Source organism: Alosa alosa, chromosome 15, assembly GCF_017589495.1.
Source record: "Alosa alosa isolate M-15738 ecotype Scorff River chromosome 15, AALO_Geno_1.1, whole genome shotgun sequence".
In the NCBI taxonomy this organism is placed as follows: Eukaryota; Metazoa; Chordata; class Actinopteri; order Clupeiformes; family Clupeidae; genus Alosa; species Alosa alosa.
Genome location: NC_063203.1, coordinates 21,738,604 through 21,755,612, shown reverse-complemented (window position 1 = coordinate 21,755,612; position 17,009 = coordinate 21,738,604). Strand labels below are relative to the sequence as shown.

The window sequence follows — 17,009 nt, the reverse complement described above, 5'->3', positions numbered from 1 at the left end:
AAAGGGACAGTGTGATGCTGGGTCTTGGCACATTGTCATGTCAGCACAGACACACACACACATACACACTTATAGGGTAAAGGAGCATGAGAGGGAGTTAGAGGGGGCAAAATCAAATCTTCACTCTGTGATGAAACAATACATATATTAGAAGGTTTGCAGGTGTGGAATCTATTTATCTTTACTTTTAGTCTCTCCCTTAGCTCATGCTGGGTCTCCACTGTACAACACACAGCTGCAAACACACCCTCTCTCACATACACTCACAACCAGGCAGTGGACATTCTGCCTCACATGTCTTTGGTGCTGAACTGAAAGAAGAAGTGGCAGATAAAAGGCAAAATAAGAAGCTGCTGCAGATAAACACACAGTTCAGAGATCTGACTAGTTTGAAAGTTAGCATGGGAGAATGTCCCTGCATGGAGCCTGACTCCATCTCAAGTGTGGATCCAAAGTAAGATGAACAAACAAAGAACCTAGTCACTGAGTCTGTGAACAAAGGACAGATCAAGCCGTCTGTGCTTCACCTTAAACTTACCCAGGCAAGTTACCTAAGAGCCTGCATGACTCCACCTCCTGGGTGGAGCCGAGGTAAAGGTGCAGAACAAACACTTCGCTGTGACACAGCAGAAAGCTCATGAACGCAAGGACACAGATACAGTACACTGTGAGTATCAGACAGCTGAGAGTATGTTTCACCTGTTGTTTTTTTAAATATATACTTTTCTTATAGCATATTTATTCAAAATGTGTTGGAATGAACACAAGCAGTTTTACTGAAAACTTTAGTGAAGTTTTAACAACAATATCTGTCATTATGATGTTCAAATTGTATCTTGTTTGTTGGTAGGCTTTTTGTTGCAAATGTTTCTGGTAGGTTGGCTGTTACTTGATTTGATGCATATCTGAAGTATTGCCTTAATTAGCAGGTCTGTTGTTTTGATGGAAATATATTTCAAATACCTGTCATTATTTCCTTTAAAAATGATGATCATTCTGTGATCAGGCTTTCTTCAACATCACAATTGTATCATATTACAGCATGCCCCAGTGTGGTCCAGGGCTGCCCTCAGTGAAGTTTGGTTAATGTGATGTGTTGAAGTGGTGTAGTTTTAAAATTAAACTTTAGTTTGGGGATGAAAATAAATGAAGGATGGGTTTTGAACCAAAAAAACATTTTGTTGCCCTTCTGTGTCCAATTGCTGATGTGCTGCTAAGTCTAGCAATAGCATACAGTTATCCATAATCACGTTTTAATATTCACAGACTGTATGTGGTATAATGTCTAGTGCTTACCATGATTGTAAGACTACCCATTTGCCAAGTTCCGAAAACATAGCAAACACTGTGTCTGTCTCCCTGAGCCCACATGACATGAGCAGGGACTTTCCAACTACACTCAGGTAGCCTACTTCCTACAGTAGGGTAGAGTATTCAAAACACTCAAGGAAGTACAGTAAATTGGTTCTTGTAAAAAGGTTGTAAAAACACTAACCAGAAGCAAGAAAAGTAATAATCCTGCTACCTACTCAAATATTATTATGACCGCCGCGCAGCAAAGCGGCGGTCATATAGGTTCAGTCAGATTTTTTTTTTTCTTTTTCGCATATACATTTCCGTCAAGGATTCCAGGGACACTGTAAGACCGGGTACACGAAACTTGGTGGGCATGTAACCCCACATGGATAGCATGGAACCATTGTTTTTCGTTTTGATCTGTAGCCCCCCCGCTGGACTGGACCCCCCGAAAGGAGGGTAGGGCAGACACAGTTTTCTGTGAATATCTTGAGAACTGTAGGGTTTAGGAGGAAAATTTTTTTTGTATGTTGATCTCAAAGGGCCATGTCAACCCATTCCATAACCACTCATTTCATGTATAGCGCCACCTAGTTAAACACAAAAAAGTAAAAATGAGTTGTTGTAATCGCAGGTATCTGTGACCTAACATAGTCAAAACTACACGCAATTGGAAGTGTAGGATCATTATGACACCCTCTGAATGCACGCCAAGTTTCGTGGAATTCCGTTCATGGGGGGCCACACAATAAATTAATTTATGTTACTATACACCAACTGGCCTGTAGGTGGCGGAGACAGTTTTCTGTTAATATCTCGAGAACCGTGAGGGCCTAGGAGTTCCACCTTTTTTTGTATGTTGGTCTTAAGGGGCATGTCAACCTATCCCATTACCACTTATTTCATGTATAAGCCACCTAGTTAAAAATTAAAAAGCAAAACATTAGGTGTTTTCATCACAATATCTCTGGCTGACATGGTCAAAACTGCACGAAATTGAAAGTGTAGGATCATTATGACACCCTCCGAATGCATGCCAAGTTTAAAATGGACTATGGGGGCCTTAGAATAAAATAATTTATGTGTACATTTAGTGACTGTACACCAACAAAGATTCCCCGACACTGAAAGACCGGGGTACCATCGAACTTGGTGGGCATGTAAGCCCACATGGATAGCATGGAACCATCGTTTTTGTTTTGATCTGTAGCCCCCGCTGGACTGGACCCCCGAAAGGGCTGGTAGGGCAGACACAGTTTTCTGTGAATATCTTGAGAACCGTGGGGCCTAGGATGACCAATTTTTTGTGTATGTTTGCCTCCAGGGTCATGTAAACCCATTCCATATGCACACATGTGCATAAACAGATACACACGCACACACATACATTCACAGTAATCCTCAATTATGACACATACTCACACAGTAGACATATATACGCATGCATGCACATGCACACACACAGGCACATAAACAGGCAAACACACAAGCACATGCACATGCACATGCACATGCACGCACACACACACACACATAAACATAAACATGTACACGCACACATGCACACAATTCAAGAATTTCTCAGAATTATGAACAGGTAAGATGGGGGTGGGGTTGTATAAAATGTATTTTACATGTGAAATCTATGAACTAATCATGTTTTGGTTGCTTGTTGTCTAGCAGATACCAGTGAGAATTGAGTGTGCATACTGCAATTTAGTGAGACAAGTACATAATGATGTGTAAGAAAAAAACATAAAGCTAAGATGAAGAGATTTAGGAGAAACAACTATTAAATTAATCTGTGACACTTGATATACCGTGGAAACTATAACATTTGCATCTAATCATTTAGCTGATGCTTTTATTAAAAGTAGCATTCAAAGCAACAACTCTGCAAGAAGGACACGTTACAGTAAGAATAAATACTGACCGTGCATACAGAACAGGATCAATAGAAGATGATAGTGCTGAAGCTGAAGAAATAACCAAAGAAGTAACCAGAATCATGACCATCACCACACAAGTTGCATCTGTGTCAAATGCCAATGTGGGATAAAAACGATCTCCAGGGAAAAATAATGTAACACATTATGAAAATTAAACAAAACTGTTGGTTTTGCATGCCATTACCCAGTAGGATGGAAGTGATGCAAAGATGAGTGATGTAGGAGACCACAAGGAGGAGGACAGCTCTGGTGAAGTGAGATTTCACACAGGGAATGAAACCCAAGACCAAAGCTGGAAAAGGTACAAGAGCTGTGTTATCATCAGGCCACTTTTACAAATGATTTGATCTTCTGCTGAATATTTAAATAATTTCATCCATGTCCATGGGTGGGTATGAGTATTCCATCTGATAGCATGTTTGCTCCCTTATCAGAGTGTTGCAGGGGACAGGGGACAGTGTTTCTCCAACATCAAGCGATGTTGCTCTCAACAGTGAGCACTCAATGGGATACCCAATCAACTTTGGGATTGGAGATCGGAGGTAAGATGCACCTTCAAATTACGAAAGAATCTCTTTTAGTTCTGGTTTAAGAAACAGCTACTTCTCAGGCTATTATTGTTACACTCTCTTAGGATAACATCAATAGGGAATGTCTCGGGAATTAAATATAGAACACTTTTGATAGATTATGTTAGCGATACTGGATATCAATATTTATATTTAATATAAATATGTTAACACAATAATAAATAAATATGAGTATAAATAAATATTATTTATATTATTATTATAAACTTAACAGTCAAATACAAAGACCCTTCAGAGCATTAGTATATACATATTTATATATAAAAAAAATATATATAGACATGGCTGTATTCATAAAGCATTATGATGTTATAAACTTGAATTGTCACAAAGCATTAAGCTTATTTGACCTTTAATGGTAATGATGACATGTTTCTTATAAAGCTTCGTTGCAGATTCTATAAATTCACCTTATACACCATTTGTATCTGTAATAGTGCTTTAGGGCATTTTATAAATCATTATATGAACATCAGATTAGCACTGGGGGCTTATACCTCTTAACTGTTTATTATGAACAATAAAAGGACTATGGAGGAAGACATACACAAGGCACATCTATCATTATGAAATCCTGCATGGATACAGGTAGGCATAAATATGATTTGGTGAACTCACAGAATCTGCTATAAAGCTTTATAACAAAGATGTCATCATTGCCATCACCAAAAGGTCAGAAGCTTTATAATGCTTTGTGACGCTTCAAGCTGTAAAGGCTTATAGACCCTTTCAACAATAAAAACAAAAACAATGCTTGAACGTTCTATTTGGGCCCCAATCTACTTCCTCTGCATTAAGATAACATATGGAATGTTCAAAAGGAAGTCTTGTGGGGCCAACTATGATGCTGATAATGGAACTCTCTTGAAAGGGTCCATATGTTGACAGTATACATCATAATGCTTTGTGAACACATAGCCACGGGTATGTATTTCAGCAATATGCCCGGAGTGGAAGCGGAGTGCCTAAAACCCCCCTTAGCTGTTCTATAATCATTGTCACCTATGGACTTGAGTGACTTAGGGCTTTATTTTGGGTCACCAGCGCATGTCGTAATACTCGTTATTCACCCAAGCAAAATTGAATTCGGTATTTTGCACGTTTATTTTTTAAGCATTGCGCCCAGGGGTGTGGCAATTAACAACCTAGGGAGGGGCCTAGCGCGTTGTCTAAAAATCGCTATCATACACCACCTAAACCTGGTCAGAAGTCAATGGCGAGTTGTTCATATGCTATTTTAAGAGCGCATGTCACCAGTCATATTGGCAGGTGCACGCACCATCCTTCTATCATTCATGAACGCACACCAGCGCATGTCCATGCAAAGCATTACAAATTGCACGATTACAATGGGAAACATAATTAGAACAAAGATATTACGAAATACTGTACATCTCATAATGAGTAGTTATTCACCATCATTTGCAAATTGGTAATGACGGTTAAAAGTGATTAGGGGAGAGGCGAGAGACACGTATGGAGCACAGCTGAAGACGCACTGTCACGAGATATAAGCACCTCCTCTGCAGGATAAATGTTGTTTTATTCAGTCATTTGAGCAATATTAGGGTAAGTGTTGCTTTTTCCAGCCTATGTTTTCGGTGGTAACCCATTGTCAGTCAGTGAAAGTAACTGCATATAACTGTCTTTTCGTTGACTTACTCCTTGGTGAAGTTAGTTTCACTTTGCCAATGAGTTCAAATAGACGAGTGCAAATGCGTGAAGGCTATGCTAGGTTTTAGTAAAGCATGGTTTAAGAATGACTATTCTATACGGTTTCGCAAGCAGCCTCCTTCAAATGCACCTTTGAATGCCAAAATACCAATGCATTTATTTGACATATCGCTGGCGTTGCAAGTTAAAGGAATGGCAGATGTCATTCTCATTGGTTTAAAATGATGTTACGCCCCAAACACACCCATATGACTGATTAAAAGACCTAGGAACACCTTTGTTACGCCATGCATCCACTTTTGATAGCGAACCCCTCCCAATGTGAACTGGACATCCTACTAAATTTGAATAGACTTTTGACGAGTGACGATGCACTTTAGAATGTCATGATAGGGCCCTTATTGTTTTTCTAAAATGGTTACTTAAACTGTATATCTGGCAAGATTCAATAAAATAAAGGCACAGCAATGAGAAATATAACGAATTATTCATAGATAGGCTAATTATTCTTCCACCAAGAAATATATTTTCTCTATCGGAATGGTTGCCAAGCAACGTTGAGATGCAGCAATTGTAACTTTTATATCAAGCTGTGGTAGCACAGTAATGCAGTCAACATGTGGGGTTGAGCTGGATTATACAACAGCATCAAACGTGATTCAGCCAATCATAACTAAGGAACGGAACTATCCGTTTAACAAAAATGGTTAAATACACTAATGAAATAATTATCAGGCATTAGGGATGGTTTATCACCCTTTATGAATACTGTATGGTTCATAGAAAGTGTTACCGATATAATATTTATACATTTTCATATACAGTACTTCCTGAATGTGTTTTCGCTCTGGTGTATTCATGTTTTTTTTACAGACAGCAAGATAGACCACATTCACCTCCATTCACTGTCACGTCATTGAAAAGTGACAGGTCAAAGTGTTTCCCAGTCAACTTCTCCGCTGATGACATGTAAATCATCTACATAGTCTACACATTTCACCTGTTCTGCTAATATCAATTTTCTCTATTATTTGGTTAATTCATATAATCTGCTATTAAGCTTTATAACAATATTAACATTGCCATCACCAAGAGGTCAAAAGCTTTACAATGCTTTGTGAATCTTCGAGCTAAAGGCATATATGGTAACAGTAATGTCACAATCCTTTGTGAACACAGTCAGGAGTATGTATAAATGGTAAGATATACTAATTAAATAATATGAGGCATTATAAATGGTTTATAACCCTTTATGATTGTCTTTATAATGTTTTATGAATATTGGGCCCATAGAAAGTGTTACCAATTTGTATATAATAGCTATATAATGTTTATACATTGTCTTATATTTCCTAAATGTGTTTTCGGTCTTGTGTATTCATGTTTTTTACAGACAGCAAGACAGACCACATTCACCTACATTCACTGTCCTGTCATTGAAAAGTGACAGGTCAAAGGATTTCCCAGTCAACTTCTCCGCTGATGACATGTAAATCATCTACATACTCTACATATTTCCCCTGCTCTGCTGTCATTTTTCTCTATGTCTCTTAACCAATGTCTTTATTATTATGTCAGAGAATATTAGCATGTATATGTTGTGTGTTACTATTCTAGCATATACCTAGAAAATGACTACTCAATTAACTGTAGCAAAAAGGTCATTTCATCCCAGCAGAGTTTGATAACAATGAATAACTTAATTTTCATTACATCTTGTACAATACTTTAGTTTACAAGAGAAGAATGAGGCAACAGGGTGTTTCATCAAAGGTGTCCCTGACATCCAACACCAGTAAGATGTAGCTCTTAGACTGTTGTGTACTCTATTTCTGCCCTATCCTAATTCATTTTTTCAAATGTTTATAAGATTGATGAACATTACATTTAAGATGATACAAAATGGTGCCTCTCAGTCCCCACAAAGTGTGTGAAGGCTGCTCATAAATAGCAATGTCATAGGGGGGCGCTGTGGCACAACTGGCTACAGTGCCTTTCCCACATTTGGGACTTAGTTCCCATGGGGACCTGTATTCGAGTCCGACCCTGGTCATGTCCAGATCCCATCCCTTCTCTCTCTCCCACTATCTTCCTGTCTCTCTCTTCACTGTCCGGACACAATAAAGCCAAAAAGCCCAAACAATATGTATAAATAACAGTTTCATATTAGTCTTTGCAGATGAGAAAAGTGACACAGATAAAATGGCATCATTTCAGAAATTTCACAAAGACTGTATGTCGAGGAAGTTTAAAACCCTATCTGAAGGACCATCACCACATACAAACCCACTTCTCCTTAACGAGATCTACACAGAGCTGTACATTACAGAGGTGGAAAGTGAAGAGGTCAATAAACAACATGAAATCAGACAGATAGAGAAAGCCTCAAGAACAGCAGCAATAGAAGACACGCCAATCAGCTGTAACGACATCTTTAAACCCTTACCTGGACAACACAAAACTATTAAAACAGTGTTGACTGTGGGAGTGGCTGGCATTGGAAAAACAGTCTCTGTGCATAAGTTCATTTTAGACTGGGCTGAAGGAAAAACTAATGAGGATGTCCAATTCATATTTCCTCTTCCTTTCCGAGAATTGAACCTGTTGAAGGAGAAGAAACTCAGTCTGTTGGATCTTATTGAGCACTTTTTCTCAGAAATGAAACGCCTTTCTCCAGTCTTCACCAGTTCAAAGCACAGAGTCATGTTCATCTTTGATGGCCTGGATGAGTGTCGAATTCCTCTGGATTTCCAGTCCAACCAAAAGTGTTCTGATATCACAGAGCCAGTGTCAGTGGATGTGCTGCTGACAAACCTCATCAAGGGGAATCTCCTTTCCTCTGCTCTCCTCTGGATCACTACCAGACCAGCAGCAGCCAATCAGATCCCTCATGCGTCCACTAACCTAGTGACAGAGATTCGAGGATTCAGTGACCCACAAAAGGAGGAGTATGTCATGAAGAAAATCAGTGATGAAGATCTGGCCAAAAGAACCATCACATACCTGAGGTCATCCAGGAGCCTCTACATCATGTGTCACATACCAGTATTCTGCTGGATCACAGCTACTGTTCTAGAGAGAATGTTGAGTGGAACAGAGAATGTTGAAATCCCCAGAACTCTGACTCAAGTGTATGTTCACTTTTTAATCATTCAGATTGGTATCAAAAATGTGAAGTACTCAGAGAAACAAAAGGGAAAAGACGAAGAGATGATTTTCAAACTGGGGAAACTGGCCTTCCAACAGTTGGTGAAGGTAAATTTGATCTTCTATGAGGAAGACCTGAGAGAGTGTGGCATTGATGTCACAGAAGCATAAGTGTACTCAGGAGTGTGTACTCAGATCTTTAGAGAGGAGTCTGGTCTTTCTGTTAAAATATGCCAATGAATCTACTGCTGCTGCCCCTAAGACTTTCGGAGAAAATAACCTTGATAAACTGACAGTTTTATTTTTATTCTTATCTCCAAAACGGAACTCAAGGCTTGAAAAGAGTTGCCTCACTGCTAAGAGCTGTGAGCTGCTGGCCTCTGTTCTTACCCAATGCTCTTGCCTGGTCCGAGATCTGGACTTCAGTGACAATGAGATCAGCGATGCTGGAGTGGAGATGCTCTCAATGGCGCTGACAAACCCAAAGTGCAAACTGGAATCACTGTGGTAAAATACATATAGACACACATACAAGGATACAAGGATACAAGGATACAAGGAAGTTTATTGTCACATGCATATAGTTACTGGAAGTAAGAAATGCAGTGAAATTATGTCTGGTGTCAGCCTATTTGTGCATTAATGGGGGGGGGTGCAGTAGAAGAGGGTTTAGTAGATTAAGTGGCAAGGGCTGCATAAAAAGGTGGGGAGGATTGGGATTGGGTGGGGGCACCAACAAGGAGCACCCAAGAGCAACAGGGGCAAGGAAAAACTCCCTTACCAAGGAAGAAACCTTGGGCAGATCCACGGCTCAAGGGGGCTAACCCAACTGCCAGGGGTCTTGGTGTGTGTGTTGGGGGATGACAGGGGAGATGGGATAGTGTGCTGTGTATGTGGGGAGAGGGCAGTGTGCAATATGTGTGTTGGAGAAGCTTCCTCATGAGACAATGTGCTGTGTATTGGGGGGCAGTGTGCTGTAAGTATGTTGGGGATGTGTGTTGGAGAAGCTTCCTGATGAAATAATGTGCTGTGTATGTAGGGGGCAGGGACTTACTATTGCAAGCAGAGTACTGTATGTAATGGATGTGAGTGATGACAGTGAAGATGTGTGTGTGTGGAGGGGAGGAGTGGAGCAGTGACTGTGTGTGTGTGTGTGTGTGTGTAGTGTGTAGGTGGGTAGGTGGGGGCAGTGTGCTGTAAGTATGTAGAGGATGTGTGTTGGAGAAGATCCTGAAGACAATGTGCTGTGTATGTGGGGGCAGTGTGCAGCAAGTATGTAGAGGGAGGCTTACTGTAGCAAGCAGTGTGCTGTATGTATGTGAAGTGATGACAGTGATGATGTAAGTGTGTGTGTTGGGGGGTCAAGGGACTTACTATTGCAAGCAGAGTACTGTATGTAATGTATGTGAGTGATGACAGTGAAGATGTGTGTGTGGCTGGAGTGGAGCAGTGACTGTGTGTGTATGTGTGTGTGTGTGTGTGTGTGTGTGTGTGGGTAGGGGGGCAGTGTGCTGTAAGTATGTAAGAGGATGTGTGTTGGAGAAGATCCACAAGACAATGTGCTGTGTATATGTGGGGGGCAGTGCAGCAAGTATTTAGAGGAGTGCTGTATGTATGTGAAGTGATGACAGTGATGATGTAAGTGTGTGTGTGTTGGGGGGCAGACTTACTATTGCAAGCAGAGTACTGTATGTAATGGATGTAGTGATGACAGATGAAAGATGTGTGTGTGGGCGGGGAGGGAGTGGAGCAGTGACTGTGTGTGTGTGTGTGTGTAGTGTGTAGGTGGGTAGGTGGGGGCAGTGTGCTGTAAGCATGTAGAGGATGTGTGTTGAGAAGATCCCAAAGACAATGTGCTGTGTATGTGGGGGGGGGGGCAGCAAGTATGTAGAGAGGCTTACTGTAGCAAGCAGTGTGCTGTATGTATGTGAAGTGATGACAGTGATGATGTAAAGTGTGTGTGTTGGGGGTCAAGGGACTTACTATTGCAAGCAGAGTACTGTATGTAATGTATGTGGGAGTGATGACAGTGAAGATGTGTGTGTGGGCGGAGTGGAGCAGTGACTGTGTGTGTATGTGTAGTGTGTGTGTGTGTGTGTGGGTAGGTGGGGGCAGTGTGCTGTAAGTATGTAGAGGATGTGTGTTGGAGAAGATCCTGAAGACAATGTGCTGTGTATGTGGGGGCAGTGTGCAGCAAGTATTTAGAGGAGTGCTGTATGTATGTGAAGTGATGACAGTGATGATGTAAGTGTGTGTGTTGGGGATGGGGGGTGGGGTGGGGGCTGGGGGGGGGGGCAGAAAGGCTAGGCAATCAAGGACATGGGTAGATGGAGGAGAAATCAAAAAAATAAATAAAAAGTGTGCAAAAGTTGGAGAAAGTCAGATATGTGTGTGTGTGTGTGTGTGTGTGTGTGTGTGTTTTGGCGTGTGTGATGAAATAAGAAAATAAATAAAAGGTCTGTAGCATAGGGAGAGGGATGTAAAAGTGCTAAAAGTCTTGTAGGTGTGTGTGGGTGTGTGTGTGTGTGGGTCATGAGTGCTGAGGAGTGAATGAGTGCAAAGTCAGTATAGTGTGAGTTCAGAGTTGGGAAATGTTTGAGAGTGCTGAGGAGTGAATGTGTGCAAAGTCAGTATAGTGTGAGTTCAGAGTTGGATGGCCTGGGATAAAAAACTTCTCCTGAGTCTCTCAGTTCTGGCTTTGTGACTACATAGGCGTCTTCTTGATTTCAGCGGTAGGAATAATCCATTGCATACAAATACATGCACACACAAACACAAGGGTTGGGATCTTTATTGCTGCTGTTCTTTATAGTGATGGATTATTTTGTAACTCCTGTTTTTTTTGTCTGAAAATGTATGCTATCTTCTGTTTGCCACTATGCTCTCATTTTAATGTTTGTCCTTCACATATGTTTTTCATGCAATAAACATTGATTGTTTCATAATGCTATAGAAAAATAATTTTACAAATTATATTTAAACATTTACAAAAAAATAACATTTCATTTTCTCACCAGGTTGAGGAACTGTTCCCTGACAGAGAGAAGCTGTGCTATTTTGGCCTCAGTGCTCTCCTGCAGCTCCTCCCTCAGACAGCTGGACCTGAGTGGAAACTGGATTCAGGACGACGGAGTGGAACTCCTCACTGATGGTCTGAGGAGCACACACTGTGTCCTGGAGGAGTTGAGGTAAAGTTTAAAACACCTTAATTAAACTTATATCAGATAAAGTAATCTTAAAAAAGTTGCTGTAATATAGGTCTTTCAATTTCTTCGTCATTTATTACAATAGTCTCTGGCTGAAACTCTCTCAGCACTAAACTATATTTCCCCTCCTGATTTTGCAGACTCCATAACTGTGGCCTCACAGATGAGAGCTGTGCTTCCCTGGCTGCAGCACTGAGGTCCAACCCTTCCCACCTGAGAGAGCTCCACCTGAGCGGCAACACTCTGAGGGAATCTGGAGAGAAGCTTCTGGAAGCACTGCAGAAGAATCCACATAATAGTCTGGAGAGTTTGATGTGAGTATTTCAGAAAATGTAGCAAGATCATAAAAAAGAAAAGAAAATTGGCCTTTCTATAATCTGACAGTTGGGATATACTAATTTTATTAAACAGTGGAATAACCCCATCAGAGAAAATGTGATTGGTCATTTAGTTCTATTCCTTAAAGCAGCTTTACGCAATGAACCAAGAGACTAGTGAGACAGAGACAAGACATACATACATAGCCTGATAGTCTTTTGATGGTTGTTCCTGAACAATGCTTTTGGCAAATGTAGCCTAACCAAGATAGTCTGAGCATTTCTCAAACATTATAGCACATCACAACCAGATATTTTGCTTTATGCTTCATGTAGAACGAGACCTCAGAAGTCAGTGTTGGGACAGCAGTGACATGCGGACATGGACCTTGAGCCCTCTCTTTGTGTTCTGGAGGAATGGATTAATCTACAGCAGGGGTTTCATCACTTGTGTGAAAGTAGTATTGGCAAATTTCTTGCCAAGCCCAATGTGCTGTATTTATTATATCAGAGAAAATTCATTCGGAATGGGTCATGCAGGAAGCCAACCTATTTTCTTTGTGATTGCCTTGATTACATTGTACTACAATCTTAAGGTACACTACTCAGTCATAAGGTAAATCATTGCAGTTTAACCAGGTGAAGAAACATTTTAGCTGCTTTTACAATTGGGTGCATATGTTCCCATCACATGACTATGATTTGACAGGTGTAAAACAATGTAGCCTATTGTTAACAGAATAAAAAAAAGGCAAATAAATGCCATTAAATGTACAAGAAACTTGACAGAAAGTGACAATAAAAAAAAGTGTACAGACATGAATATAATAGAAACTCTGAGCAGTAATTTCACAGCCAACAAAAAAAGTAGACTTTAGACAAATATGTCAGGAAGGCACATTTGCCACTGACAATTTAAGGTATGCTCTGTAGGCAGTGTTGTGCTAGTTCATACTTCAGCACTTTGGTCAGCATAAACTGTATATAAATGTGCAATAAAAAATAAATGTTACCTACTTTACTTACTTACAAGAGCTAGCCAAGATAAAAGATCAGATCATACAGATTTAAATGAATAAAATCACTTTCATAAATGTGCACTGTTAGTTCAAGTGTTCAAGTATTTTGGTTGTCACGGCTGCACGGGCAAAGTATGGCAAGGCAAGGGAATCTTTGAAATACAATAATCTTTATTCTAGAACACAACCCACATAGACTAATTAACAGAAAGACAGAGGACTGGACGAGACCAACAAGACATTAACGGGGAACAGGTGTGGAAACAGAAACGGAGGGAAAACTAACAAGACAGGAAGCACAGACCAAATAAGGAGATGGGGCAGAGACAAAGACAGGTGACAGGCAGGTAAACACAAAGCACATGGGGAACAAACAAAGGAGCACATGGCACCGGACCCTTACATTGGTAACACTTTACGGTAAGGGTGCATGAATTATCATGAATTCATGCATGAATTAAATAATGATTTATGCATTACTTCATTCCTTTATATCTTATGAATCATCAGGAATTGGTGAAAGGCTATTGATGTTCAGTTTAACACTGAATCAAAATTACACCTCTCCCATGCCTTCTCCAATAACATTGTATGCCCTACACCTTTCTTCCTAGTAACATTGTAGGCCCTAACTGTTGAATGACTCATGGCACCATGTTTTTATACTGCGCCAGGATATATTGTGTAGGCCCCATCATTATTTGTATAAGCGCACACACTAAATGGAGATCTAGGATTAGTTTGCATTACAAATGCAGAGTATAGACTGCACCTCAAAGGCGACTTTTTATTTATCAGCGCAATGCTATGCACTATGCTATAAGTCAGGGGTCGGCAACCTTTTTTGCCTGGAGAGCCACTTTTACCAAATTTATTTTTTTTTAATCTCAGAAGAGCCACATAAAGACGGTTACAAGAAAAGTTTGGATTATTAACGTAGTACTTTCATTCAACAGAGGATTTTTAAATACACTTTCTACTAGATTTAAAAGTAGGCCTAATGTGCAAGTAACTTGAAATGTAAAGTGAAATGACAGAAGTATAGGCCCAGGGTCGTAGCCAGGATTATTTTATAGGGGGGGCCAGCTGGGTCCAGACTTTTTATTGGGGTGGCACTTGGGAATCAAAACTACTATTTGAAAACTACTCAAAAAGTTTTGAAGATTAGGATAGCCTATTTTAATAATGGCAATAAATTGTGTAAAGCCAACACTGATACACAGGTCAGTTTGTTGTCCACTCCAAAACGTTTTCCATAAATAGGCCAATGCTATAAAAAAAGTACATTAAATGCACCTTACTTAATCAGTCTTATTCAAATGATGTTAAAGAACAATAATAAATACTACAAATATTGTATGCAGATATTTAATCTTATACTGATGGCCAAACTATATTTCTTTCTGATATCCACTCCAAGTACTTGGCTGTAAGTAACATGGCTCTGAATTAAGAAATTAACCCTTAGAACCCCAGACTGTTTTAAGGGCTTTTTCACTACCTTTAGTTAGACGCATTTATCCTGGTCAATGAAAGTGCCATACACACATGCTATACATTGATTTTTTTTCCAGCAGAGTCTAGGCTACCCAGATCTGCCACAATTGCATGTATTAATACTTGCATTGATTTAATTTAGATTTTTAAATAATATATTTTAACATGTATCTCACCACTGCAAGCTGTCAGCTGGCACATGTGTGTGTAGGGCAAACTGTCCTGAATCTGGCAATGTCATTGCCATGGTGGAGGGATTCTCTGGGGCTGAGCAAATGTGAAAAATATGTGGTGTGTGCCTTACGGAAAAAAATGCCATTTTTTTTTTATTTAGCCCTATGAGCCCTACTCTATTTTTGGCCATTCTCACTACCCTTAGTTATAAGCATTTATCCTGGTCATTGTAAGTGCCATAAACACATGCTATATTTTTTCAGAACAGTCTACCCAGATCTGCCACCAATTCATATTAATACTTGCATTGATTTAATTTTGATTTTTAAATAATAGGATACAAAGACAAAAAGCGTATTATACCATTCTTATTTTGAAACGTATCTCTGTCAGCTGGACATGACTTTGTAGGGCAGACTATCCTGAATCTGGCAATATAAGAACCATGGTGGAGGGGGGCTGAGCAATTTGGGGCTGAGCAATTTACAGACATGTGGTGTGCGCCTTACAGAAATAAATGCCATTTTTTTTATTTAGTAATGAAAAATGCCCTTTCTGCGCCTCATATCTGTGACACGAACTGATCTGACCTGACTGAACCCGAGTTTGCATGTTCTGTGTGTACACTCATGATGATTCTAAAACAACGTTACTGTCATGAACAAAGTGAAGGCAAAAAGGTGTTTCTTTGTCGAATAAATTGGGATGCAATGTGAGTCTCGCATTGGATGTGTAGCACTGTTAGATTCAGTGCCACTAAGGCACCGCGGGCGCGCATGCGCGATAATTTTTCTCTTGCTTTTGCAGTCCGAGCACGGAACGTCACGTTCTTGAACTAAAGAAAATATTCGATAAAACTACACATTTATAACGTCTAGAAATATCTATTGTGATAACTTTTCTACTTCTTAACTTTAAGTCTCGTATATTGCGCACCAAGAAGATATTTTATTTTGTTTCAACACGAGAAGAGCTTCGGTGAGTTTATCTTATCACGTTTGTGAATGATATGTGAATAGTCAATCTAATGGTGAATTGGAGACCATGAAAGCTCACAAAAAAACAGTCGAAGCATTTACACATACACTACACACATACACAGACACTTTTATTTGCTGAATTTGAGTGGTAGGAGATCCACATTTTCTTTGGTTGTTTTAATTTAACGTTTGAATGTAACTAGACGCGAATCTGCGCAGCTAATCTGTTCATTGAACTCACATGGTGATATTAGCTTGCTAATATACTTAGAAATGAATGTTAGGTTGACAGTTAGTCAACACTTTTGGGTGAAATATGTATTGTTGTACATTTTCCTTGATAATTACGGTGTATAACCGAACCCTTCTATGTACATACTGTCTGCTCAAGGTTGGTTAGCCATGCTGGCTTACCAGTCATTTGTGCTAGCGATCTGCTTGTTGCAGCTGAGATGTAGCCTCCGTTTATTTTACGGCGTATTACGGCGTTATGCCAATTGATTTTTTGATGAAAAAGTTTAAATGAGTTCTCATAGAAAAGAAATGTTTGATGGTAACTGTTACACTGTTTCGTGTAGATTGGTTTTTTATACGGATAGAAGATTTCCGTGGATTCCAGACGAGCTAAGATGGCGAGCCTGTCCAAGATATTCAGCGTGCGTCAGATGGTGAAGAAACCTTGCTGCAGTTGATCAGACCGCCCAGCCTGCTGCAGTCTGATCAACTGCAGCAAGGTTTCTTCACCATGGCGGTCTGATCAACTGCAGCAAGGTTTCTTCACCATCTGCGTGAACTTCAAGCAGCGCACACGGATTACAGATAAGCGTTCCTTCCCACGCAAGGAGCCCAAAGGAAACTACTTTTGAATGTTCTGTTTATACCATAAGGGACGTTAACATTTTCTTTAATACCTAAAAGGACTTTTTCTTACTTTAACAAACTCACTGAACTGCACTGATTGAATTGCACTTGCTCTTGAAGGGTGATTGATTGATACTGGGAAAGTGTTTATTTGTCATTTTTACAATTATACTGCCTTACATACGCCACATCCATACATCATACATTGCCACACTTTACTAATAACTACACACATTTATTTTCTTTCATTTACTAAACTAAGGGAAACTGTACAAAATAAAGTGCTTATAGTTGCCATA

General features: G+C 39.9%; 2 protein-coding genes across 2 annotated transcripts in view; both read left to right on the top strand.

The window, feature by feature from the left end:
* LOC125307895 (NACHT, LRR and PYD domains-containing protein 3-like) overlaps window positions 1–17,009 on the top strand; it is a 41,170-nt gene extending 24,161 nt beyond the window's left edge. The window contains exons 12-19 of the mRNA XM_048264025.1: window positions 3,241–3,346; window positions 3,437–3,546; window positions 3,680–3,787; window positions 6,903–6,998; window positions 7,242–7,304; window positions 11,674–11,844; window positions 12,003–12,176; window positions 16,428–17,009. Of these exons, the coding sequence (XP_048119982.1) occupies window positions 3,241–3,346; window positions 3,437–3,546; window positions 3,680–3,787; window positions 6,903–6,998; window positions 7,242–7,304; window positions 11,674–11,844; window positions 12,003–12,176; window positions 16,428–16,521 (922 nt within the window). The 3' untranslated portion in view covers window positions 16,522–17,009. The remainder of the gene's footprint in view (window positions 1–3,240; window positions 3,347–3,436; window positions 3,547–3,679; window positions 3,788–6,902; window positions 6,999–7,241; window positions 7,305–11,673; window positions 11,845–12,002; window positions 12,177–16,427) is intronic.
* Window positions 7,311–9,046, top strand: LOC125308631 (protein NLRC3-like). The gene is made up of 2 exons (XM_048265194.1): window positions 7,311–8,764; window positions 8,990–9,046. Exons 1-2 carry the CDS (start codon window positions 7,712–7,714, stop codon window positions 8,993–8,995), a joined length of 1,059 nt encoding a protein of 352 aa, XP_048121151.1. The 5' UTR covers window positions 7,311–7,711; the 3' UTR covers window positions 8,996–9,046.

Bases quoted from the DNA above. Each gene is read 5' to 3' on its own strand.
- LOC125308631 (XM_048265194.1), top strand. From the start codon at position 7,712: ATGGCATCATTTCAGAAATTTCACAAAGACTGTATGTCGAGGAAGTTT.